The sequence below is a fragment of the Colletotrichum navitas genome, assembly GCF_030913465.1.
Source record: "Colletotrichum navitas strain CBS 125086 chromosome Unknown LY79scaffold_21, whole genome shotgun sequence".
NCBI classification, from domain to species: Eukaryota; Fungi; Ascomycota; class Sordariomycetes; order Glomerellales; family Glomerellaceae; genus Colletotrichum; species Colletotrichum navitas.
In genome coordinates, this window is record NW_026850567.1 from 333,139 (window position 1) to 357,980 (window position 24,842).

General features: G+C 54.7%; 7 protein-coding genes across 7 annotated transcripts; 5 read left to right on the plus strand and 2 right to left on the minus strand.

Moving 5' to 3' along the window:
- Positions 1 to 297: 297 nt before the first annotated feature.
- Positions 298 to 1,743, plus strand: LY79DRAFT_512872 (molybdenum cofactor synthesis domain-containing protein; the record flags this gene model as incomplete). Its single annotated transcript, XM_060554429.1, has 8 exons — positions 298 to 489; positions 577 to 585; positions 651 to 695; positions 748 to 842; positions 898 to 915; positions 979 to 1,271; positions 1,338 to 1,554; positions 1,641 to 1,743. 8 exons carry the CDS (start codon positions 298 to 300, stop codon positions 1,741 to 1,743), a joined length of 972 nt encoding a protein of 323 aa, XP_060415435.1.
- Positions 1,744 to 8,950: 7,207 nt separating this feature from the next.
- On the plus strand, positions 8,951 to 9,893 carry LY79DRAFT_578840 (ras family protein; the record flags this gene model as incomplete). Its single annotated transcript, XM_060559979.1, has 4 exons — positions 8,951 to 8,962; positions 9,074 to 9,188; positions 9,261 to 9,536; positions 9,652 to 9,893. The coding sequence occupies 4 exons, from the start codon at positions 8,951 to 8,953 to the stop codon at positions 9,891 to 9,893; spliced, it is 645 nt and encodes a 214-aa protein (XP_060415436.1).
- A 1,252-nt stretch (positions 9,894 to 11,145) lies between these two features.
- On the minus strand, positions 11,146 to 14,257 carry LY79DRAFT_550178 (uncharacterized protein). Its single transcript, XM_060557543.1, has one exon. It carries the CDS (start codon positions 14,193 to 14,195, stop codon positions 11,436 to 11,438), a length of 2,760 nt encoding a protein of 919 aa, XP_060415437.1. The 5' UTR covers positions 14,196 to 14,257; the 3' UTR covers positions 11,146 to 11,435.
- Positions 14,006 to 14,374, plus strand: LY79DRAFT_550179 (uncharacterized protein). Its single transcript, XM_060557544.1, has one exon. The coding sequence runs from the start codon at positions 14,194 to 14,196 to the stop codon at positions 14,347 to 14,349; it is 156 nt and encodes a 51-aa protein (XP_060415438.1). The 5' UTR covers positions 14,006 to 14,193; the 3' UTR covers positions 14,350 to 14,374.
- Positions 14,375 to 17,309: 2,935 nt separating this feature from the next.
- On the plus strand, positions 17,310 to 18,577 carry LY79DRAFT_684315 (uncharacterized protein; the record flags this gene model as incomplete). Its single annotated transcript, XM_060564626.1, has 1 exon — positions 17,310 to 18,577. One exon carries the CDS (start codon positions 17,310 to 17,312, stop codon positions 18,099 to 18,101), a length of 792 nt encoding a protein of 263 aa, XP_060415439.1. The 3' UTR covers positions 18,102 to 18,577.
- An 871-nt stretch (positions 18,578 to 19,448) lies between these two features.
- On the minus strand, positions 19,449 to 21,362 carry LY79DRAFT_684317 (uncharacterized protein; the record flags this gene model as incomplete). Its single annotated transcript, XM_060564627.1, has 1 exon — positions 19,449 to 21,362. A coding segment is annotated over one exon (1,914 nt), but the record flags the coding sequence as incomplete, so codon positions are not given.
- Positions 21,363 to 23,807: 2,445 nt separating this feature from the next.
- Positions 23,808 to 24,328, plus strand: LY79DRAFT_550182 (uncharacterized protein). Its single transcript, XM_060557545.1, has 2 exons — positions 23,808 to 24,247; positions 24,311 to 24,328. Exon 1 carries the CDS (start codon positions 23,996 to 23,998, stop codon positions 24,191 to 24,193), a length of 198 nt encoding a protein of 65 aa, XP_060415441.1. The 5' UTR covers positions 23,808 to 23,995; the 3' UTR covers positions 24,194 to 24,247; positions 24,311 to 24,328.
- Positions 24,329 to 24,842: the final 514 nt, after the last annotated feature.

A 24,842-nucleotide genomic window follows, 5' to 3' on the forward strand; every position in this document is an offset into this window, starting at 1 on the left:
GCTCCGAGCTTTAGTCTTCACTTCTCTGATTCGTGCGAACTTCCTCTGATTCGTGACATGTAGTATTGTTTGTCATTTGCTTATATTCGTCAACTAGGCGGATTCCCACTCACCATAGCATTCCGTCAAACCTTCTTCCGTGCCATATAGCGTTTATACCTGGTCCGTTTCGATTCTCATCTAGTGTATGACATCATCGATTCTCGTACAAGGAGAACCCGAGTGCGTGCGTGGCAGTAACTAGAACGCAACACAGGTAGTGAGAGACGCATCGACACCATCACGGAAGGCCTATTCATGTTCGCCCGTCTCACCCAGCTGACCCGGCATTTCCCTTCGGCCCAGACAGTTACGCGAGCCGTCAAGCCGGCCTCTCCGATCTTCGGTCTCGCCCGCGCCAGAATCATGGCCTCGGCCGACGAACGCAACACCCGCACCATCCACACGGCGGCGTGCTTGATTATTGGAGATGAGGTCCTCGGTGGAAAGGTATGTCTCACGGGGCACGCCTCCCGCCCACTCTGTCCGAGTCAATGTGTGTGAATTCTGAGGACTGACATCATGTCATATTTATAGACCGTTGATGTAAGTGAAGCCAGGCGGTACGGGTAAAGATGTCGTAGCGGTGACGTGTTGACCGATCGCGCAAGACCAATTCGGCGTACATGGCCAAGTGGTGCTTCTCTTTGGGCATTGTAAGTCCTTCCAAGGTTAGCGGATCCCGGAAAGATGCTGATGAGCGGCCAGAATCTGAAGAGAGTCGAGGTCATTGAGGACGATGAGAGCGAAATCGTCGAAGCCGTCAGGCGTATGAGCGATCGTTACGACTTTGTCGTCACCAGGTTTGTGGCCCAGTCCCGCCGCATCCGGAACCCCGAAGCTAACGAGATATCGCAGTGGCGGAATCGGGCCAACGTAAGGATCTGAACCTTCACCCTCTCCCCCTTCCCGAAAAGGCCATGGCTTATGGATCGACAGGCATGACGACATCACCTACCAGTCCATAGCCAAGGCTTTCGACCTGCCCCTGGTTCTCAACCAAGACGCCTTCGAGCGCATGAAGAGGCTCTCCAAGCCGCGTCCGAACCAGCCGCATTTCGACTGGGATGTCGACTCCCCGGCGCTGCAGGCCAAGCTGCGGATGGTCATCCTCCCCACCGACGAGAAGCGCGACCCCGGCCAGCAGTTCCTCTTTCCCCACGAGGAGCTCTGGGTCCCAGTTAATGTCGTCAACGGCAACGTCCACATCTTGCCCGGTGTCCCACGGCTTTGTAAGCTTCCCCCCCTGCACCTGCCACCCCCTTCCAGAGGCCATTGACTGACGCCGGCGGGAATAGTCGAGAAGCTCTTGGACGGGCTCAAGCCCAGTATTCTGCCCCGGCTCTCCGACCCGGAGGGCAAGGGCCTCTGCCGCGTGCTCATCTCCACGCCGCTCCCGGAAAGCGCCGTCGCCGGTTATCTGACACAACTCGCGGCTAGGGTAGAGCCCAAGGGCGTCAAGGTCGGCAGCTACCCTCGGTGGGAGCAAAACGGCACGGTCACGCTAGTAGGACGGTAGGCAACAACCAAACCCCATCCCTCGTTGCTGGTCTACAGATGCAGAACAAGGTCTGTCGACGAGTGCTGACCAATTGCTACAGGGACCAAGCCTACATCGAGAGCATCGTGGATGAGGTCGTCGAAGGCGTTCAGGGGAAACGCGTGAATGCGGAAGACGAGGAGGATGTCATGGCAAAAGCGTGAAAGTGTGTCGGTCATCCATAGCAAACTCAAGGCTCAGTCAGACAGCAACCCCATTTTCCAAAGGAAGTCGTGCCGCCGCAGTAGCTACGACTGGCTTGCCGTCAGGTTGTTCGGCTGTCACACCATCATCTCGATCGGAACCCAACCTTCATGATATGTCTGCTCTGCTGAGATGATATTCTCTCTCCATCGCTCCAGAAAGCCGGTGTGCGTCGTTTAATTGTCATTGTTCAGCAGAAGTTGAGCCGTTTCGGGCATGCGTCTGTTTCGTGCGCAAATCAAATTGCCTGTGGTGCCAGAACCGTCCGAGTCATCCCCGAAAGGCGCAGGCCGCGGAAAGGCGCGCAAAGACCACAAGCAGGCCCTCGCCGTGATCAATTTCGGCCAACGTGGAGAAGATAAGACAAGAGGTGGAAGCAGGCGCTGATCTTTTGGGCGGTGCGGGCCAAAAGGGCCAACAGCCAACGGGCGCCTCAGATTGAACATAGGCCTATACACTAGAACGGATGGCAAGACATTCACTCCAATAGGCACAGAATATTTGATCTAGCGACTGAAAGAGTCACTTCCCGGAAGGTCTATCAAAGCCGTTTCTGCCAGCTGCGGCCTTGGTCTACATAGGTTGAGGCTTAGTCAGCATACGCCATGGCACTGTCCTCCTCCAAAAGCCTTGTTTATATTGGAGGACAATGTTTTACACCATGTTTATCGGTGTGGACCTGTGCGACCCTGCGAGGAACTGCCTCGGCTATATATTTCAGTTACTGACGATTGGCTGGCTGACGCAGCATCGCGAACCACGAGCAACCAGCGCGGAACCTCCTCCTGTCAAAGGAAATGCCTCCGCATGCCGCGCTGGGTGCAGATGGCGCTGCACAAGCCAGGAGCAAGATGGAGATGATGGTCCCAGGGCTTCTAGAAAGATGAGGGTGCGTCACAGTCGCCATGTGATAATGTTCCGGGCACGCGAGATACGCCAACCCGGTTACCTACCGCTTGTAGACTGGCTTCGTTTCGTCGGGAGATGAAGGTGGGGCGGGGTTGGAGTCTGGTGCTATCGTCGACGATTCTCGTTAACGTTTGGCTGTACTTGCGTCGCGTGATGGGGGTCTGTTCCTCGCGGATCCTGATCGACGCCTCCCAAGACAGGAGAAATCTCTGGGTTGGGAACTCATTCTAGATACCACCATGTACTTTGTATGTTGTATCGAGTCAGACGAATGGGAGGACGTGAGGCAAGGGCTGCCCAGGCCTCGTACAACAATGCCCGCCACTACAACCCAATCGTCGCGTCTTCGACTGCAAACCATGGATGGACTGTCGGAGACTTGACTCTCTCGCAAAAGTGAGGTCGCACTGTGTCAGATCGGCAAGCATAAGGTAGGATCACAAGGTCTAGTGTCTCTTGGGTATTACTTCAGAGCCGACCATCTTCATATAAACCGGATCCAGAGGCCGAAACGGATCTTGCGGTAGCTGTTTTTTGGCGGACAAAACGACGGGTTGGAGAGTCGTTGTTGCCCTCATGAGCCCTACTGATTCCGTGAGGGCAATCCTGTAGAGAACTCGTCCAGTGTTGTAACGATTACCTAACTATCAATCCCGCTAGGGTTGGGCTCTTTGTACGCCGAGTGACATCGCATGGATGCTTAAGTGCGCTCGAACCTTCAGACCCGGGATGCCATTAACCGTGATTGCCGGCGAAAGGCTGTGGCAAAGTTGTTGGCGTCGAACAGAAGCCAGTAGCTAGATTATGTTACTCAAAGAGTGGGAGCCAAAGGCAGCTGGTCGGCCATTTGAATACCCTAGGTGATAGGCAGGTAGGTAGTTAGGTAGATAGTAGGTAGTTGTTTATGTGATTCGCATCTCAAGGCAAAGAAGGGAAGTGACCTGAGCTCAGCGTTGCAAGCGGATCGACATGATTGATGGTGATATGCTTTGGTGATCAGATCAGCGCTGTCTTGTTGACCGGGCTCATGCCAGCTCGGGCGGCGCAAAACTTGGTGAGTTTGGAAGGAGGATGTCACGGTGCAATGGAGGAACGGTAGCGCTTAGGCCTAGAGGTCCTAGCAGCAAGCGTATCAAAGTTTCCATAGTGACGGCCATCTTGGGCCAATGATCAAGAGCACCCATCTGATGGACGACGATGCGTCGCTGGTTTGTTTGTGTGAATGGACTAGGTAGTACTGAGGAGGGCGGCAATTAAGTCAAGGCGTAAGTGGAAACCCGATGTGAGCCAGCCAGAATTGACATGTTAAGACGAATCAAAGTTGGGCCGATGTTTGAGAGGCGCGGAAGCCTGATAGAAGCTGCAAGCGAGACTGTTTCGGTCTGGGGGCAGGGGTTGGGCCCGTGTTGCCGCGAAACTTTGGCTATACTACTATAGAAATCGATTCCATGCCATATCCAATTGCTAGGTATTCGAATGTCATATAGGCACATGATGGACCCATGCTGTCATAATGATGGAACCTCCCCGGCAGCTTGCGCTCCTGGGGTGCAGAACGTGTATCTAGTCCCTAGTTGTTGCGTTATTGAAACGGGAAAGTTTTGAGGGGCTCAAAGCAGTTGACGGCAGTTGGTCCCCAGTCACGAAGTAGTGTACTGTACAAAGGGTCACGATCACTGGAGCTCGCCTCTGACGCGTATTATTGACTAGATAGTGAGGTATTCGTCGCGCACCCTGTGCCGCTGTACTGTGTCCCACTTGGTGCTGCGCACACACCCAGCTGTATAGTGGTACGATTCAGTTTGCCTGTCTTGGATACCAGGATTTATCGAGGTTTGCCATTAACCGGATTATCCAGCTACAACGCTCGAAAAACGGGTGTTTCCACACCGAATTGATATCAGGTTTCGTACAACCAGTCCATTTTCACGACGAAACCAACGATAGCCCGTTGAAGGCTCCCACTCCTGCCCCGAGCTGCTGGCAACACCATGGTGGCAGTCTGACTGCCTTGTTTCGTGCAGACTGAATGCCGTGTTTAATGAGGAGATGCGTATGCCGTCGTACCATGGAGCGGCCATGGCTGCCTCGATAGACAGGCTGAATGACGGCATGCAGACCTTGGTATGTGTGACGCATGGTAGCCAGGCACTCCAGGGTGACTGACGACTGGCAATGGTTACTGCGAAGTAACCGTATGACTGCATCTCAGTCTGCATCATCGACACCAAGAGGAAACTCTAGGCGATGTTTTGTGTCCCGACACGAGGGAAGAGGGCATGTTCTGCGTTCCAAGGGCTACGCCCTTGCATCTTTGCTGTTGTAACACGCAGACACGTTGTCTTTGTCAGATGCCAGGTGCGGGAGGTGGAAAGCGAGGGAGACTGTGGCATGAAGTGTTGAAAATGTCCTTGCCAAGATTTGGGGCGCAAGTCGAGAATCAGGTTGTGTGTAGAGTGAACCGAGCATGAGCGCACAAGGATTGGTTGTGATTGAGTAGCATGCGAGCCGCACTTTGAGCTCGATAACCGTCGTCGCGATGGTCATCTGCCATCTGCACACCGGATGTCCACGTGGGCAGCCTGAAGAGGCTCAGACTGTCGTGAGAAACAGGCTACAAGCCGATAGACGAGCCCGTAGCACAAAGACTGCATATAGTAGGCGGCGGCGATACACCTTCTTTAGGGCCCTTCGATACAAGATATCAGGAACAGGGATCGCCGGATGTCGCAATAGGTAGGCGACGAAGAAGCCGAAATGCTTTGGGTAGTGCTCCGTCCCCGGACGAGAGACTCATCTTCAAAGTCCGACCGTTTGTTGTATGGCTCATAGTGAGGTTGGAGAAGAGATGCAGCATTCATCGCTGACACTGTACCACACTGTATGGATTTGCGCGGATCGTGCAGGGAGTGAAGAACAAGCAGAGCAGCGATATGGATGGCCAAAGCTCCCCCCCCACCGCGACCGTGGTGACCCACCTAGAGAGCCCCCTAGCTACGTATGGCCCTGTCTCCGGGCAAGGTCATCGTCAATCTTGGTGGCGCTAGACAAGGTACGGTAATTGAGGCGCCCTCTTACAAGGACACACACTCTCTGTCCATCCCGGTCTTGAAGACGATTGCGGCTGCTTTTTCGTGTTTTCGAAGGTTACGCACGACATGTTTCTGGAACGACAAACAATGACCGCCAGCAAGACGAACGCGACGTGCGGACCAGTAAATCCCACACACTCGTCAGACGTATGTATCACCAGCAATGGATCGAGGCAGTGCCGCAAACACGTTCACTCGGCAGAGCATTCTGGAGCTTTCCCGCACGGCAATGCCTATCCCCGGTTCCTCACAGCCGATGATGTACTGCGTAGTCGGTGACGCTTCTGGGCAGGCCGTCAGCAACCAACCAACCAACCACCTCTGGACGTAGCGCAAGCTTGGAGAAGCTCAACGAGTAGACATCGGACAAGCTGGAGGGGATGCAGCAGGCCAGCGGCTCAGCTCACTCGCTGTTCCATGTAATTAATACAATTAGCAGTGTGGGGCTGTTGAAACTGGGAAAAGCGACACGTCCTTTTCCATTCAACATCCTCCTCCCATGTCAATTTTCTGTGTTCGCAGATGAGACGATTGATGGGCCGGGGGGGCTGGACCAGACGTCGCGATTGGGCGGCGCAATTCTGGGGGTAGAATAGCCTCGTTAATGAAGTAGTGTTGTAGTGCAGAATAATGAAGATCGGCTGCGAATACGGATGTTGCAGACATTGTCTTATGTCCAGGTTTCTACTACAGGTAGATGTATATATATATATATATATATATATTGCTGGTCCGGTGAGTGCTGGCACCGCACGAAGCTGGAGGGAGTTGAGACTTGTCTACTGACGACAACATAATAGGTAACCACGGGTACTTGCATTTCAATATACCATCTAAGTGCATACGTATCCTGTAGTCCACTTTGGGACTCTCCCACCTTTGTCCCCTGGAGGAATATTAGAATTGCCTCTTGAGTGGGGTGGAGGAGGGAGCACTTAGAGAGTCACTCTGTATTGTCGTTTGTCCGTCCACCCCTGTCAAACATGTACGTACCTCTCGCGGTCCCCCTCTTGGTGGAGTCCCCCATCTCGCTCCAGCTCGCACGAACCACAATGCCCCTCCCCTCTCTCCATTCATCTTTCTCTCCTTTCCTTTTCGTCCACTCACCACCAGCGCTTTCCTTGTTGCGCCTCATCAATGGCCTTACCTGCCTGCCTGCCTGTCGTACGTGCGCGGGAGCAGTGGGTGCATTCTCTTCCTCGCCTGCTTCATTGTGGGAATCTGCAGGTGTATGCATCGGGCCTCTTTTTATGGTTCCAGGTCACTCCTTGCTGCAGCCGGCGCTACTGCACCAGAGACCCGCCACGACAAACTCCAACATTTGCAGTCCCTTTTTCATCCCCGGTCCGACCCCACCTTTACTCTAGCCCCAGTATTCGTAGTCAGTATCCGTATCATTCATTCCCACGTTTGCCCCCCCTCAGTGTCCTCGTTGATTACTTCCTACACATGGCAGGAAAGGTCGGCTCTTTACAGATACATTCGTACGCGTTTAGCCGTCGTCGTTCCTAATCAAACAGCGGCTGCACCGTTCGGACGCCCCTAGATCTGCCTCACTCGGCCGACATGTGCCCCGTGTGTCTGTGTAGCGCCCCTCGCGTACCTCAGCCCTTAGTGTTGAAGTTCGCATAGCCATCATATGTGGCGTTTGTTTGTGTATGTATGTTTGTGTGTGGGTGTCATGTACTTGTATCATCAAATCATAGGCCCGGCGCTAAACGTCAAGTCCTCGCCGACCAACCGCAGTTGCCCATTCTGGTGAGAAGCGGCGACTGACAACAAGAGGTTAAGGTTTCCAGGTCTGGCAGAGGGCGAGCGAAATTCGCCTTCATCGATGTAGCAGGAGCCGCGCGCATTGTGCTGTGCCTATCAGTATCTCACGAGCGAAGATAGCAAGGAAGCCCACAAGTAAGAGGGCTTCTGGGTGGTGGGAGGCACAGGCGGGCAGCAGCACGCACCACTTGGCCCGCCGAGCACGGTAGACACGACGAGGCCGCCAGACGAAGCAGAACGCCACACGACGCAAGACCAAAGCAGGCAGAACCAGACGAGCGGCATCAGCATCAATTCCGGGCCTTGAATCAACACGCCCGTTACATGTGTTCCGCCCACAAGCTTCCTCTCCCCTCCGTCCTTCGCCGTGTTTCCTTTTCACTTTCATCAGCCTACGTACGTACGTACGTATGTATCTACCTACCTAGTTAGCCTTGCCTTAGACTTCAAATTCATTCATCCCAACGAGCTCCTAGGGTGTTCGACATTGTACCTTACTGGCTAGCAGCGTAAGTACGTACCGACTGTGGATAAAGTGATAGGAAGGCACGGCGGAGCACCTTCCTCGCCTGCCTCTTAGGGGCCAAGCAAGCAATGCGGATGAGAGAGAGAGAGAGAGACAGAGAGAGAGGGTGAGAGAGAAGGGGGGGGCAAGGCGTGGGAACGTGCGGAGGGTCGGGGAGGGAAAGAAAAGGAAAGTGAGAGGAAAGGGGAGAAGACGGGAAAACGAAAGCTACCTTGGCACGAAAGGTACAATACAACTTTGGAGTGTGTGGTAGTACCACGATTTCCGTCGCCCAGCACCTGTCAGAGCGGGCATTCCGGTACGCTAAGATAGTAGTGTACCTTCCCCTTCTCACCCCGACCCCCAGGTAGGTAGGTACCTCCCAAAGCCGGGAACGGCAAGCACAGAGGCAAAGAGCAAGTGCTGCAGCAGTCACGGCAGCACCATCCTCCCCCTACGACCCTTTCCCTCCATCTCCACATTTTTGGCCAAAAGGCCCCCTTAGCAACCCTTAGCAACGAAACACCACCCCATTCTCTCGTTCTCCTTCTCGAAAGACTGTCTGCTGTCAGTCCCGGATTTCTGCCATCGACCTCGTCGTTTCACCTTTAAACTTCGCAATCCGGCCTGTGCCGTCCCAGATTCCCACTCATCGTTCCGCTCGCTGGAAATCAACCTATCTTTTCCCACGCTCACGCATTCTCGCACTTCACCCGCTGAGCCCTTTCCGAATCCGTCGACTCTCCAAATCGCCTAGCCGCTGCTCCTGAACCGCTTCCAAGATCCCGTCCGTCTTTCCCTCGCCAGCTGTTACGAGCCATCAACAACGAGCGCGAACAAGACCCCCGAGAATATACCCTCCATCAAAAAACACTTCGTCACATCATAATGGCCTCCAAGGTTCGTAGTCGCGGCCTCCCCCCTTCCCTCAATCCTTGCCTCGTCGCGCCGTCGCGCCGTCTCCCCATCGCCCCATCGACGCATTGCTAATCAGTCGCCGCCGTCCCGCAGTTTTTGAGAGAGTACAAGCTTGTCGTCGTCGGCGGAGGTGGTGTCGGTAAATCTTGCTTGACCATTCAATTGATCCAGAGTCACTTCGTCGACGAATATGACCCGACAATCGAAGGTTCGTCGCACATTCTTCGCTCTTCCATGCGACCGCAAATCGATCGCGTGCTGACACTCTTTCTCATTCTAGATTCCTACCGCAAGCAGTGCGTCATCGACGAAGAGGTCGCTCTGCTCGATGTCCTCGATACCGCCGGCCAGGAGGAGTACTCAGCCATGCGAGAGCAGTACATGAGAACGGGAGAGGGCTTCCTGCTGGTCTACTCCATCACTTCGCGCCAGAGCTTCGAAGAAATCACCACATTCCAGCAGCAGATCCTGAGAGTAAAGGACAAGGACTACTTCCCCATGGTCGTCGTCGGCAACAAGTGCGATCTGGAGGGCGAGAGAGAAGTCACGAGACAAGGTATGTAATGACATTCTCTGCGTCGCGGCACTGCAAGATGGCGATCCTCGCGACATATAGGACCCCATCGATTGGTTCATCAGCGGGACAATGACTGACATTCTACGCGCTACAGAGGGAGAGGCTCTTGCCAAGTCATTCGGCTGCAAGTTCATTGAGACCTCGGCCAAGTCTCGCATCAACGTCGACAAGGCTTTCTATGATATTGTCCGAGAGATTCGTCGATACAACCGCGAGATGCAGGGCTACTCTACCGGCAGTGGTGGCGCCTCTGGCATCAACGGCCCTCCGAAGCCCATGGACGTCGAGAACGGTGAACAAGAGGCAGGCTGCTGCTCCAAGTGCGTAATAATGTGAGCGACCTACCTCGAATGAGAGAGTGAGCGAGAGCAGCAGAGGAAAGTAGCGATGCAAGTGGCTGGGAGAGCCATGACTGAGATACCTTGGGCCTCGACTGGGCTCGGTGGGATGCTGGCAGATGTTTGAACGCACGGCGTCTCCATCTGGACGCATGAGCGGTCCAAACTGGGCCTAGCATATGTCGATTGGAGAAGACATGTCGACACGGAGAACCAATGATCAAAAACTTGTTTTTGTGCTGCATCGGACGGGGAGTCGGGTTCTGACTTGCTGCACTATTTGGAACTTGTTCTTTTCAGGGCAACTTCATGAACATGGTCACAGCACACGACTGGAATGTGGCGCGGGGACAAAAAGAGGAGTCCTTTCACAGGGCTGTCTGAGGAATCCTCATTGCATGTCACGGGATGAAAGGTCTGGGGGACATACACGTTGGTCCGCTAGCCAGAGAGACTGTCGGCCGCAAGACCTTGTGTGTGTATGTGTGTGTGTCAAGGGGTGGACTCGAGATTCTTTACTACTACACACTGGGAGGGTTATTTGAGACCAAACACCGGCTTGTCTCTGTCTCTTCTTTATATCAGTACTCTTTTCTTCTTTTTCTTCTTCTTTTTTTTTTCTCATACTGTAATTTCTTCTTTCTTCTGAGACACCGCAAGGTTTTTCCGAGGTCAGAGTCAGTCGTCAAGTCGTACAGATTCCCTTTACGTTAGTCCAACCAGCGTGTGCATGCTTTTCCTCTTGTCTTTCTTTCATGTGACTTCAACGGTTGAGCTAGGTTTCGTGTAAAAGCTCCTACTGGTCCCTCGACAGTTGTGCCAAGGCTGTGACGCCGTTTTCTGGCGCCAAGGTGACATGTGACGTGCCGTGTGGGCTGGTAATGTCTGGACTGGTTTTCGAGATGTGACTGCGGAGCTCACACGAAAGGGTTGATAGAGAATGAGGTTCTCGATCCCCAGGAAACACGACCTTTGCTGGAAAGTATTGTTTTAAGACTCCAATGTCGTAGCCGTAACGAAGAACAACACTGACCCTATTGCGCAGCCTTGGGAGCACACCTCAGGTCGACTAGTCAAGGAGAGCAGCCAAGACGGCAGAATCCAGATGATGTATTCGCCAGAGAATATGTCACCCTGAAACGTGTAAGAGTGAGTGCCTTTGGATATACCTCAACAAGTCGCCGGCCGAGACCTCAGCCAGCCAACCATCTAGTTGCAGTTCCCTGAGATGCCCCATTACGTAATGCGGCCAGCCCCTCGCGTTCAGCCTCAACGGCGTCGTTCGGCCCAGAAACATCCCACATAGTAAGAGAAAACGCCAGAAACCATGCTTTCTTCTTTCAACCCTTGCTTGAAACCCGCCGGTAATGCGCCCGCCGCCTGCTTCACCGCCACGCTGGGTGTGGCATCACTAATCCAGTTGCGGGCCTTATACGAAATCCCGTAGGAAAGAAAGGAAAATGAAATGAAGATTGAAAACGGACAAGTGGAAAACCATGGACAGACAGACGCCCTATCTTGCCCCGCCCCCGTCGGCTCTCTACTCGATTGACATCGGCTCCCAGTTTTGCTTCCAGAGCGACACCGGCTCGACCCCGCCAAGCCAGTCGCTCACGCCGGGTTGCAGGCCCCGCTCGAATTGCTCGCAGACGACGGCCTGGCAGTTGAGGCACAGGTAGACCAGCGAGATCGAGAAGTCGCCTTCCAAGGCCAGCTTGCTCGGCTGCTCCTTGCAGAACAGGCACTTGTCGGGGCCGAAGTTGGTCACCGCCCACTCGGCCACGAACATGGACTGCACCATCATCGTCGTTGCCAGCCGGTAGCGGTGGTGCTGGCACAGCCGCCGGTTGAGCAGCTTGGCCGCGCAGAGGCACCCCGTCACCGGGTTCGGCGGCCTGTTCCTGTTCCATGCCCCGCCGAACGTCGCCGCGCCCTCCTCCGTAACCACGCAGGCCTCGCATGCGTAAGCCCGCATGTTGAGGAACTCGCCGCGCGTCAGCGGCATCGGCCCCTCGAAGAGGTTCCTCTTGCCCCGCATGTCGCACTCATCGCAGACCGTGTACGGCTGCGGCCGGATCAGGTGTTGGAGGTTCTCGCAGGACGCGCCGTTGCGCACCGGCGCGCCGCAGGGTGGGCAGCTCTCCTCGCAGCGCGTCTCCTCCCCCGCGGGGCCGTCGAAGTTGGCGGGTTCGTCGGGGATGTCGCAGAGGACGTTGTGCGCGGGCCTCTTCCACTTGGAGAGGAGCTCCCTGAGGTGCTTCTCGTAAGCAGGGGGGTCCCACGACGTCCGGTACGGCGTACGGGGCTGCGCCGAGGGATTGTCTTCCAGTTGTAGGAGCACCCGCTGGGGGGGCTGGACCGGCTTGGCCCATTCCGGGACGTCAAACACTTCGGGGATGGAGAACTGGCGCAGCTCGACCGAGATGAAGCGCATGTCCCTCGCGTAGAGGTGCATCGCCTGTCTGATATCCCCGGCAATCCGGTTCTGCTCCTGCATATCCGTGCCTACGCCGTTGTCCACGTCCATGGCGACATTCGGATCAATGGGGACCTCGGCCCCTTGGCCCATCGACTGCAGGTCCTCAACGAACTTGTCCAAGTCGCTGCCTAGAATCTGCCCTATCTCGTCCCGGTTCTGAGGCGGGCCTTGAAACGGAGGGAAGTCCTCGTACCCGTTGGCTTGGCCGCCCTGCTGGGCATTGAAGCCGCCCAGCCATTGCTCGTACTTTTGTCCATTGCCGAGTGCCTCAAAAGCGGCATTGTTGTCACCGAAATACGCTTGGCCACTCAGACCGTTGTACGAAGACGAGGACAGCGACGCATCTGCCTTCGTGCCTTGCGCACTCAAGGAGTTTTGCGAAAAGGTGCTAAAGAACTCGTCGTACTTCTCGCCCACGCCGGTACCGAACGGGCGCGGCGCGGCCTTCTGGACCTCCGTCGATGCCGACAGGGTCTCTCCTTCGCCCAGGATAAGTGGAGGCAACGCGCTCATCACCGCACGCTTGGGCTTGTTCGGTCCGATGAGATCCTGCTCCGGCACGTCCCACCGCGTGCTGTCGACGCCGTTGGGCCCGTACCCAAGAGACATGTAATAGTCCGGCGACCCCCCGCCGACGACGCCCTCGCGCTTACACATCCCACTGGACCACTTATCGCATTCCCTCCCCTTGTTGTGGCAGCTGTCGCAGGGCCGCTTGCGGTCGCAGTTGTCGCCGTTGTCCCGGCACGGTTTGCACCCGATGAACGTTGTCGCCTTATCGGTCGAGACCCTCGAATACCCGATCATCTTCCGGTCCATGTGCGGCAGCGTGCGCACCAACCCGTCACGCTCGGGGAGCTGGCACGTCAGGCCCCAGAGGGAGCACTTGGAGCACGCGAAGGCGACGTCTTCGTTGTTGTAGCCGCGACAGTGCATCTCGTTGGCGAGGCAATTGGTGCACCGGTGCCGCCCCCGGGCCGCCGACTTGTTCTTGGTCAATATCTTGTCCCCGGTCCAGTTGTACCGATACGGCGTGTCGAACCGCTCCCCCGTCCAGGGGTCGACGCAGTCCACCCCCTTTTCCACGCACCGGCTGCACTTGTACTCGCCCAGCCGCACGTCCAGAATCCACTGGCAGGCTTCCCACTTGCGCTGCCCGAGCTGCGTGCAGCAAGCGCGGCACATGTGCCGCCACCACGGCTTCTGTCCGGGTTTGAGGACGCCGTCGCCCAACGTCGGGCGGTTCCACATGTAGTCGGCCGGCTCGTCGAGCTGCTGCGAGATGCCCAGTGCCTTGTCCTCGTTGTACACCTTGCACAAGACCCCGTCGACGCTGCAGGGCGTGCAGCCGACCTTGACGCGGTTATCGATGTCACACAGAGTTGGGCGGCTCTCGTTGCGCTTCTCCTTGCATCGCACGCAGCAGCTCGTTTCGAGGTCGTAGCTAGGGTACGTCGGCCGCGAGTTGGCGAATCGTCGCTGCCAATACTCGCCGCCACGCGCCGTGCAGATGTGGTTCGGGTCTATGAGGTTGCGGTACTTTGTGCACTGCGAGCACTCGATCTCGGCGGCATGGTCCGCGTCGCAGGGCCGGCCCTGGTCCCCACCGGCGCGGCAGTGGTCGCAGCGACCGTCCGGGGGAACATAGAGGAAGGGACGCCGTCGGACGAGGGCTTGTGTAGGGGCTTTGCGCGGTGGCGGCGGCGGGAGCTTGGTGTTCTTCTTGCTCTTCTTCTTTTTATTCGGCCTCGCGGTCTCCTCGCCTTCGTCGTCCGACGAGCGCTGGCGCTTCGGCGGCGACGCTCGGGAGGCGCTGAGCATGTACGTGCAGCGGATGTTCGCAACGACGCAATGGCTGCAAGGGTCGTGGCCCGAGCAGTGCGCCCTGGTCCTCCGGCAGTTGTCGCACTTGCGGATCCTGCCCTGGCTCGATGGTGATATGGCCTCGGCGTTTTGCCCACCGGACGGCGGGTAGTGCTCCGGCTCCGGCTCCGGCTCCGGCTCGAGGACGTGGCTGCTCGACGCGAAACCCTCCGTCGTCGGGAACGGCGGCTCTGGCAGTGGCACGTCCGGCAGAAGTGAGTTCGCATAGACAAGGGCAGACAGATCTATGCCTTCGTCGTTGATCAAGTCCTGAGGGTTTATGTAGAGCTGGTTTTGTTGTTCTGCGAGTGGATCTGGGTGGAGGAGTCCCGGGGGATTCGGATTCATATGCTCTTCGACCGGCTGCTGCTGCTGCTGTTGGACCCCATCATCGTCGTTGGCTGCAGACTGCTGAGGTCTGTCGAACGTCGGGAGGGCAATGGTTGCCGGCACCCGGTCAGACATGGTGGATTGTGCCTATCGTACTCGACAAGTGTTGGGCCGGGTGTACGAGTGACTGTTCAGGTAGGTTTGCTGCTCTGTCTAGTGAACGACTTGATTGGCGTTGTTCGAGCCCAATGACAGCCCCCCAGAGTTACAGATACGATGAACGGTCTTTTGTCTTTCCAGAGGCTATAGGGATTTGTAAGAGCTTGGGAGTTTTCGTCTCGCCAACTTCTTCCGTTCACGAACGAGGGCTCACCCTCCCGTCTTATTTCACGACTTCTCCTCCCGGGGGAGGTTGCCCTTCGATTGTTCACAGGTATGGTCGTTGACAAAGGAAGACGTGTTCTCGAGTCTCCCTTGTTCAACACTCCTTGTCAAGAGTTGTCGAGAGCACAGGGACATGGTTGCGAAGGCATTATACTAATTTGGGGATAAAGGCCATCCCTCGATTAGAATTGATTGATTTCACTTCCATTCATCGTTCTCGCCGGATTTGGACACAAATTTGGGTGGTGAAAGGAGTGGAATTCGGTATCTGACTATTGTTCATGTCGGCGCCCCCTCTTGCGTTTAACTACCTGTGGATGCGGAACTCATTGGCCTGTTGCCATGAAGATACCAGAGGTTGTATTAGTATTGATGAATGTAGTCGCTCTAAACCCCCATAAGGTTGTCTGAGTATATGACGTGTCCTGCATGGCCAGTCCCATGTCCAACGTATTCTCAGCACTGACAGTAGTTCTACAGCTTTTGAGAACTCTGCGAATTCAGGGAGCGCAACAACAGGCGTTAAAACGTTGCAGTTCAACAGTTGCCTTATGAGGTTGAGTCGGCCCGCCATAGTCCGCATACCTGCCAACCCGTGACGTCGCTTCGAGGGGTCGCATGTATTTGAGCAACAGGTGGCCTTGATGCTTTTATCTCTGAGGTGGTGCACTGCATGCACATAGTAACCCCCCCCCCCCCCCCCCCCCACCAGGCTTCGCCGGGGCCGACCAGTGACTTTCGGGCTATAAATTGACGAGTTTCCCTCATTTGTAGCCAGGAGACTCTCCAGGGTAGTATGATCGTGGGCCAGGACGAAGGCAATTTCCGCGGCTGCCAGCATTGCTGGCCTCCTCTCCGTCACCGGGCATGTCATCAGTGGCCTCATCAAGCTCCACGATTTTTGTTCAGTCTGCACGGGAGCTGAAAATCTGGACAGACTCCTTGGAGGCCAAAGTTGCGCTCCTCTCTGAGACTATGGCCGAAGTCAAGGCTATGCTGCACACTTTTGAAAAGACACCTGCCAAGAGGAATAGTGATGCTTGGGAGTCAAACATCACCACGCTGCGTTCACATCTCGTACGCTGTGGCAAAGATCTTGACGAGTGGGCAAGGTCATCCGTATTTGCTAATACTTCGATTTCCAGGCGACGTTAATTTCTTGACATTTTGAAGAACAAGCGTAACCGGGGTGTGGCGGATATGGAGTCCAAGTTGACACACCATCGTTCTCAACCAATCCTCGACATCGGTACATTAAATGTGCGAGTCTGACAGACCGTCTTATGTCAGATAGACTGAGATCATTGTATACTCCCAGTGCTTCATCACTTCTTGGCCTTGAGAAGCTCGGTGATGTGCAGGAGGAAATGCAGAGGTTGACGGAATCCAACCTGATGACGAAGGCGACAACCGAGGAGCTATATGCGTTCATCACCACAGCAGCGGATTCGACCACACACCTTGATGATCTGAGGGAGCATATTTCAACTATATCTTGTGCCCAGCTGGAACGTCTTGAAGGGCAACATTTACAGACGCAGAATTCCATCGCGGTCTTAAGCAACAGCATCGATAGCCTTGCGGGGTCTATATGTTCCATTGCCACCTCAATCGAACGGCTCAGTCAGACTTGCTCACAAAGGGGGAGGGAGGCTCGGAAGCGGGAGCATCTCGTCACAGCAGTCTGGAAGCGTCAGCAACGAGCCCTCGAGGAGACGAAGGCGTGCCCACTCTATTGCTCCTGCGATTTGGTGGTCTTGTGGAGAGGCCCTCGGTATTGACGACTGCTTCGTCGAGGGAAACGCGGGAGGTGTGCTTCATTGCATACTCTGCCTACAACGATTCGGCATCGGAGAATCTCATGAGCAAGCAAGACACATTGTCCATATCCACGGTCTCGATGCATGTGACCAGTGAGACTTTTAGAGCACGCTATCCAACTTCTTGGCCCATCTGTGCAACTGCCATGCTGCCCAACATCCAGCGTTGCTGTACAATAGCGGGCATATGATGCGATTCGGCAGAACTTCGACCAAGCTCCGACAAAAACGGCTTGAAGATTTTGTTGGGCCGCCTGTGGCCTCGGACTTGGCCACAAACACGAATCAAATAGAACGCGAGATGCCAGATCTGCTCTCGCAGACCCAGTTCTTTGAGCATAAACGAAACCACTCGAGGATCCACGCTTTCAGGGACATGAATTCTGCCATGGAATGCATTGCGAAGTATGTGTTCACCGAGCCTGACTCTCCCTAGCTGCTGGTGGAAACTCTACTACGAGTCGCCATCCTCGAAGAGAAGTTGAATGTTATGTTCAACAGGCAATTTCCGACTAAGTGAGGCCCGGTTCTCAAAACAATGGCCAAGGAAAGCCGCTCGTCCGTTGGACAGACGGGGGGAAATCGTGCAAAGGCCATCAAGGCCGGCCGCTGGTACCTTAAGGACACCGCCACCCGCCATCTCGCGGTTGACGGCCCCGAAAGTGCAGTTCCAGGCTACTCATTTTGTACGGAATGTCGCAGCCTCGCAACATACAAGACTTTTGACGACGCCGCTTCGCATCTGCAACGGCAACATCTCCTAGTGACGGGCATTCACCCGAACAAGGCAGAGTTGCGAGCCTTGTGTCACCGCTTCCAACAGCATTTTCTGAGGGAAACTATCGAAACAGAGCATGGAAGTAGTGTTATAGCCGCGCTCACCAGCCTGAGCGGACAGACATCGCGCCTAGACAGAATCTATTGGTGGAAAGCGGGGGTTGTCTGCGAATCGGACCATTTCCTAGTCATGCTTCGATATGAACATTCGATCGCTGACAGGAAGAAGATCCTTGAATCCGGCCTAGGTGGAAGCAAGCCAGTGTTGACGTTGATGAAAGATGTGCTGCCTTGGGGGGAGTTGGCGGCTCGTGGGTTGGGCGACGAGGGCAGGGTGGAGATCGACGGCGGCGGCAAGGACGACGGTGGCCCAATCTGGACGAAAAGCCACGGCGCGGTGGATGGCCGTGATGAAGATGACATATCGGAGACCGTCCCAGTCAAGTGTATCCTTGGAAGTCCTCCTCTGGGCTTGGCTGGTTTTGTTGGGTCCGACCGAGGTGGCGGCCATGGGTCGAAAGAAAGGCCGATAATAACTCTTTGGCCGGAATGACTTGGTCTTGAACCCAAGCAAGACTCTCCGCTACTGATTCTATCACCTCTACTCTCAAAGACCCCGAAGCCAGCCCGCTGATTCTCCCCGTCCACTCCCACCTGATAACCTCTTTCCCTTTCGCGCCAGTCATCAAGTTTCCACAATGTCCGTCGATATGCACCCTCTTCAATGCGGGAAACCCTCCCGAACAATCTTTCCAGCAAGCTCCGCAGCTACGACGCGCCTCGACAGGAAGGATCGCCAATGCTCATCGCCTCTCCTCTTGCAGATAGCTGTTGCCTCACGTGGAGCCGCCGTCGAAGCCTAGCCATAGCTAGGATGACCAGAGCAAGTGAAGCTGATGAAGATTCGGTGCAGCACTGAGAGCCTTGACGAGATACTTCGCGAGCTGGACTTAGACCCCTGCATGACATCGATGGAAGCCGAAAGCCCTTGGATGCTTGGACCAAGGGCTCGAGAACACCTACCCTGAGCATCTTCCCCTTTCCATTCTAGTCAGGGCTGGCTGGCCCCAATCCAGAGCTCTTCGATGTTGGGAGTATCCTTGACAATAAATAGGGAGCGGCTCTTCTTCAGCTCGCAGACTTCACCACCATGGATAGCTGTTACCTCAATCAGGCAGTCAATAGTCGTGTGTCAGTTGTTATCAATTACCTAAAGTCGCTTTGCCATGGGCAAGACTTAGGCAGCTGGCAGCAGGAACAATACAGCCATGTCGAGTAAAACTTTAAACTTATGCGCCAGATCAGGAAAAACGGAATTCCTCAGAGATCCCACGCAAGCAGCGCAGTTGTTAATTGTCTGCGACGGATGTCTTTCAATCGCCACCCAAAAGTATAGAGAACGGTCACCTTGCCTATTATAGTACCCAGCCGGTTAACCTGCCTCCCAAGATCCAGATCCCTGGACTTTTGAACCCTCAAATACAAAAAAGTTAAAAGAAAGAAAAAAAGGAAGAGAAAGGGGGGGGGGGGGGGGGGGGAAACCATATCTCTAAACCTCTGAAGCCTCGCCGAGCTCTAGGCTTCAATATCTCCTCGTACCCATTGTGACAAGGCCGTAAAGGAACGTAAGGGTATCCTGACCAAGTTTTCAAACATTAAAAATGCAACCCTCCAAAAAGTATGCTCGCCTCGTGATGCAAATGATTCATTGGTCTCAAGGAGTGTCGTGAAGCTGTCGTTAAGAGCAATGCTATATCATACGTTTTTCTCATGCCAAAGGCCAGATTGAGAGTCATAAGTAAGCCTCGTGAGCAAAAACTGTGGAGAATATTGCCGCCGAAGTATATACAAACCAGTGTTATATGAGCCCAGGACATGATGTAGAATTACTGAATGAGAATTAGATGAATAGAAGAGCCAAAAGCGGCGCGAAGATGGCAAGTAGGGTAGATGTGATCGGTTTCGTCGCAGTTGCTGTGGGAACGATGACAGGACCGGTGGTGCCGTTGCTTGGCGACAAGATGGTGGTGGAGGGGGTTTGTGTTCCTGGTGCTGTTTCGGAAGCTGAACCGCCTTCTCCACCGGCTGTGGTTGACAGAGTGCCGGAGCTGAAGCTAAAGACGCTGGAAGCGGAGGGACTCGGGCCAGCGCCGCTGGTTGTGATGCTAGACGAGACCGTCGGGGTTATTGCTGGAGAAGGCGACGACTCGCTTGCTGAGATGCTTGCGGGAATGCTAGAGAAAGCGCTTGCAGAGGCACTTGCAGAAGCGCTCGTGAAGTCGCTGCTGGCAGAGGTAGAGACACTGCCAGCTTCGGTACCAGATAAGACTGTTGTTGATACAGTCAAGATAGACTCAGGTAGACCTGTTGGGGTAGTATCAGTTATGATCGTGGTTCCAGAGGTGATGATGGCCGTGGATGTCGCCTCGGAAGCTGTAGCTGACGCCTGTGTAGTCTCCGTCGAGCTGAAAATCGATGTCGCCGAAGATGCGGCTATGGCCGTAGTGCCAGAGTTGACGGTGATTGTGGATGACTCAACAGAGGTGGTAGTGGTAATGTCGGGGATTGGAACCGCCGAAGTCTCCGTAGAACCGGCGTCTTGGTTGGCCGTGGTCAAGGTAACCGAAATTCGCTGGCTTTGAGGCGGCAATATGGTAGCAGAAGACGGGCTCTGAGGAGCCTCGCCCTCACAAAAGGAGATGAACTGCTGGAACTTGGGCTCGATGTGAATTCGTAGGGTCTCCTTTCCATCACCAGTGTCGTTCTCCTCTACACAAGTTCTGCATGCGGCCAGATCGGTCAGAAAGGCAGACCCCGCCAGGCAGATGCTTGCGACCTTGCCAACGGCCTGAACCTCAATATAGCAGTTGTTGCATCCATCGAAGCAAACGGCCGGGGCAATGGTAAAGTCACGCTTATTGAGGAGAGAACGGCGCCCATGGCCCTTGCTCTCCTTGTGGTGCTTGGGAGCGTGCTGGCCGTTCTCGGGGGAAGGGGTGGAGGCTGGAGCAAGTGTCAAAGTGGGCTGGGCTATGGGAGGGAAGTGCGTGAGGTCAGTTGCCGAGGCCCAGTTTCCAGTTGTGATGGTGGTCTTCTTGTAACCATGCTTGTCCTTCACCTTCGTAACAATGATTTCATAGTCAAAGATGTCGAAGGAGAGTCCGAAGGCGTTGGGGTTAAGGTTAAAGTAGCCATCGTTGGGCGGGAAATAGTGCGTTTCGTTCTCTTTCCACGCGGCCAAGGTATAGGGCGGCGCAGGAACGCAGTCTTTAGGATTGCAAGCATATTCATTTGCCGGCGACTCAGCCCACAGGCTGCAGCCGGCGGGCTTGGCAGGGTTACAGACGTACCCAGGCTGGCAGCCCCAAGTGAGGTTCGACTTGGGATTGAAGTCGACGACGGGGTTGAAACCAGGAGTGTTGGTGGGAGCAGGGCAAGCCGTCTTGTCCTGGATCTCGGTACGAGTAACGGTCGAAGGAGGGAGGGTCAGAGTAATAGGTGGAAGCGTCAAGGTTGAAGTGACGACAGACGTTGGGCCAGGGATGACGCTCGTGAAAGTAACTCCGTCTTCCGTGAGTGTAATGGTGGAAGCAGGGATGGTTTCCGTCAGAGTTGTCACCACAGTTGAGCCAGGTAAAGTGGTAGTAGAAGGGGGTAAAACAACAGTGTCTGTTGTTCGGAGGGTCAAGGTCGATCCCGGAAGCTGGATCGTTGTGACCTGTCCTGCAATCGTCGAGACGATTGTAGATCCTGATAATGTAATTGTTTCGGGAGGCTGCTGAACTGTGGTAGGAACCAATGCGGTGGCTGTCCTGGTGACGAATGAGATAACTGGAACTTCGGAGACGATTGTTTGAGTGCTGGTGAGCAAGGAAGTCGTCCAAACCGTCCTCTCATCCGTCACAGTGAAAGGGTAACTTGTTGACACAGTAATGGTCTCGAAGTAGGTTGTGGACACAAATATGGTTGTGGGTGATGTGTATTTCTCAGTCAAAGTCGCTGTCCTCGTAGCTGTAGCTGTCTGTGTCCGAGCTTCCGTAAACGAAGCAGTGACGGTCGCAGACGTAGTTAGTGTAACCGTACTGAGGAAGGTAGAGATGGTCCACGCTGTTGTCGTTGCGGTATGATTGACTGTGAGAGTATAAGGGATGCTCGTGGTGTAAGTAAGAGTCGATACGATCGTGGTTGGGGACACGATAACTGAAGTGACTATAGCGGTTTTGGTCACCGGCTGGGTGATAGTTGCCGTATCAGTGAATCGTTGCGTATCCGTGAATCGCTGCGTGTCCGTGAATTTCTGTGTCTCGACCTCCTTCTGGGTTTTAATTATAGTTAAAGGCACTGTAAAACTCTCCGTATAGGTCTTCCATATGGTGGTTGTTCTAGTTTCACAGACCGAGGGATGGGCTCGCTTCTGCTTGCCATAGCCGCCATAAGATGTCGGCGCCGCATACGTTGGCTCTGGTTCGACGACGGGTGTGCACCTGGCCAACGTTAGCTGATTCTATTGCTGGAAGCATCCTGTAGATGGCAAATAAATCAAAGTACAGTGTCTTGTGTGTTGTGCTATCCTCGTCTATGTCTGGTGCTATTCGTGTAGGGGTCGGGTGGATCTGGTGAAGAATCAAGGGGTGTGTTGTACTGGGGCTGACCACTTACAGAGCTACGGTCGTAGTCACCGGATAGGACTTGACCAGGGTTTGAGTATGGAAATCGGTAACAGTATAACCTTGAGTCGTAAAAACCGTCTTTGTGGAAACTGTGGTGACTCTGCTTTCTGTCAGCCCTGGATTGCAAATTTTAGGGATAGGAAATCGACTGACGTGGATGTAAAAGGTTTTTCCTTCGTCACGATTTTCGTCTCCGTAACCGTGACGGTCTTGCCCCATGGGCACTTGGAGCCCCAATGCTCGCAGTCGTCGGTATATGTGTCATAGATCGGCGACTTTTCCTCTACGTCTGTAGGAGTAGGCTCCGGTTGAGCCGCAACAGAGGAAGAAGGTTGGGAGGCCAGTGCAGACGTGGGCGACGACTCTGCTTCGGGTTGAGACGAGAAAGAAGGTGAAGACGATGGGCCGGGAGCGACTGAGTATTGTACTGATGCATCAAGGTAGGACTCGTTCTGCCTGGCGTACACTCGAGCGTCGTGTTGCGCCGTAATGCTGGCGGCGAATGCCCCCAAGAGCATAAGCGACGTCAAGCGCATGGCGACTGGCTGAACCAAATGAACGACTTTGGATATCCCAATTGCCAGATATCGATGTTGCATACAAGCTCGTCGCGGTTGTAGTGACAGTCTAACGAGCGTGGGATGACGGCTCTTTGAAGTTGAACAGGCGTAAGATAGTGCCGTTGGGGGACCGGAGGGGTGAAGCAGACTCGAAGAAAGTAAGAGTGGTACCTCGGGCCTCATATATGTATGTATGTACAATGATGTGCAGCGAGGAAGAGGGGAGGCTCAGAGCTGAGTTGGCAATACAGCCTTACCAGGGACTAGGGAGACTCATTTCAACAGCAGGATGGTATTCCCCGCAAGCTGAAGCCAGAGGAAGTAACCCGTACCTTGTAAGCCACCTGATATAGTGTCCGGTCCGCGGGGGCCGCGTGTAAGATGGTGTTGACAAAAATTGGGTGGTCTATAGGCTCGGCACCTTGTCAACACGGCCCAAGAGAGTGAAAGAGGGGCGTTAGCTGCTTAAACGGGGGGTGAAAGGCACCAAGGTTACGAAAGTACCCAACAACATGGGGAGCTAGCTACCTTGAGCTCTGGATCCTCATTTTCCTCGTGTGCTAACGTGCTACACGGCAAAGGGGCGTGGCTCGAAAGACAGTTGAAGCAAAACGAGATGCGGATTCGTGCTATAGAGTTACACTCGACAGCTATTGGGAATTGCTAGAGGGGGGGGTGTAATGACCCATTAAAACCCTGGCCAGAGCTGCATAGATGACGGCAGGGATATCGACCGAGTTGGCAAGCCACTGCCTCGCAAGGCCGGCAAAATTCAAGCAGAGGTCGGGGGTAGCGACGACTATAGGATTCAGGAGCGGTCCCAAGACGGCAAGTGCCAAGAGCGAGGGGGAGAGCTGCGAAGACGGACAAACTTGGCCACCTCGTCCGGTTTGGTACGCGTCCTGGGAGTGATTGTGCACGTAGCACGTCAAAACATGCCCGCGTTCATGGCCACCAGATGGCATATACAAGTCATTGGGGGCGCGGATAAGGCGGTATCGAGCCTGGTGGAAATACTAATCTAGATGTCATATTTATCACAGAGGCAAACTGGCATATGGACTCAAGCCAGGCTTCGGCCATGGCCATCCCCGTCCGGATTGGTGTACAATAGTGGATCAGGTAAGAGAGGAAGCCAGGGCTACCGGGGGCTTAAACTCCTTGTCAATGAGTACCCAAGTAGGCAAAGAAGAAGCCAAAGCCCAAGGCTGCACTTGATGTACGTTGCTGTCCGTGTGCTCGTCCCAGCCATGTTAGGCGTCTGGGATGGGATCGGGCGTCTGCCGGCCGTTGTCGTTGTGCCTGGATTGGTGTGGGCGATATCGACATGGTCCACGACCAAAGAGACTCATGCACGTGCAGGGGACTTTTGCTGCGACAAAGGACGCGAGTGGTCAGCCCCTGCTCCTTCTTAGGTGAGAAGTGACTATCTCACTGCATGCCGGGTCGAAGCTGTGGAGCACAAATGCCTTGCTGGATCAGCACAGGTCTTGAGAAGGAAGTGGGAAAGATGGACACGGCAGTTAGTGTACCTTGAAAGCAGTCTTGTCCGTAAACGAGATGCGGGAAGCGAAGCGCGTGCAACGGTTGTGGGCCGGCGCGGGGAAAGAATGATTGATGATCGTCGGTCCAAGACGCATGCGACACACCTTCCAGATTGATGAACAGGTACGTACATACGGCAGGAGGCCCAGGTTTGGCAGGTTCGGTGTGTGATAAGTGGTGTAAACAAGAGACGAGAGCCATGACCCCTATTAGGTTGGGCCAACTTGGTAAGCTGGCTGGAGAGAAAGGTCCGAGTGTTCAGAGAACAATGGACGACGGGGGATCCTGGGTCTGACAAGACTTCACGCAAGGGGACGTACTGTCGGCATTTGCAGCGTCGGGAACAAACAGAAAATGAATGCGGGACGGCTCATGAAAATGCCTGGTGGTGGGTTGGCCTTGCGAGGCTGGCCCGGTATCTGTTGATCAGTTCATTTTCCAGCCATTTGCACGACCTGTCAGAACCAATGTTGGACATGAGATATTTCAAGTTTTATTATGGGATCGCTGGGGCTTGGG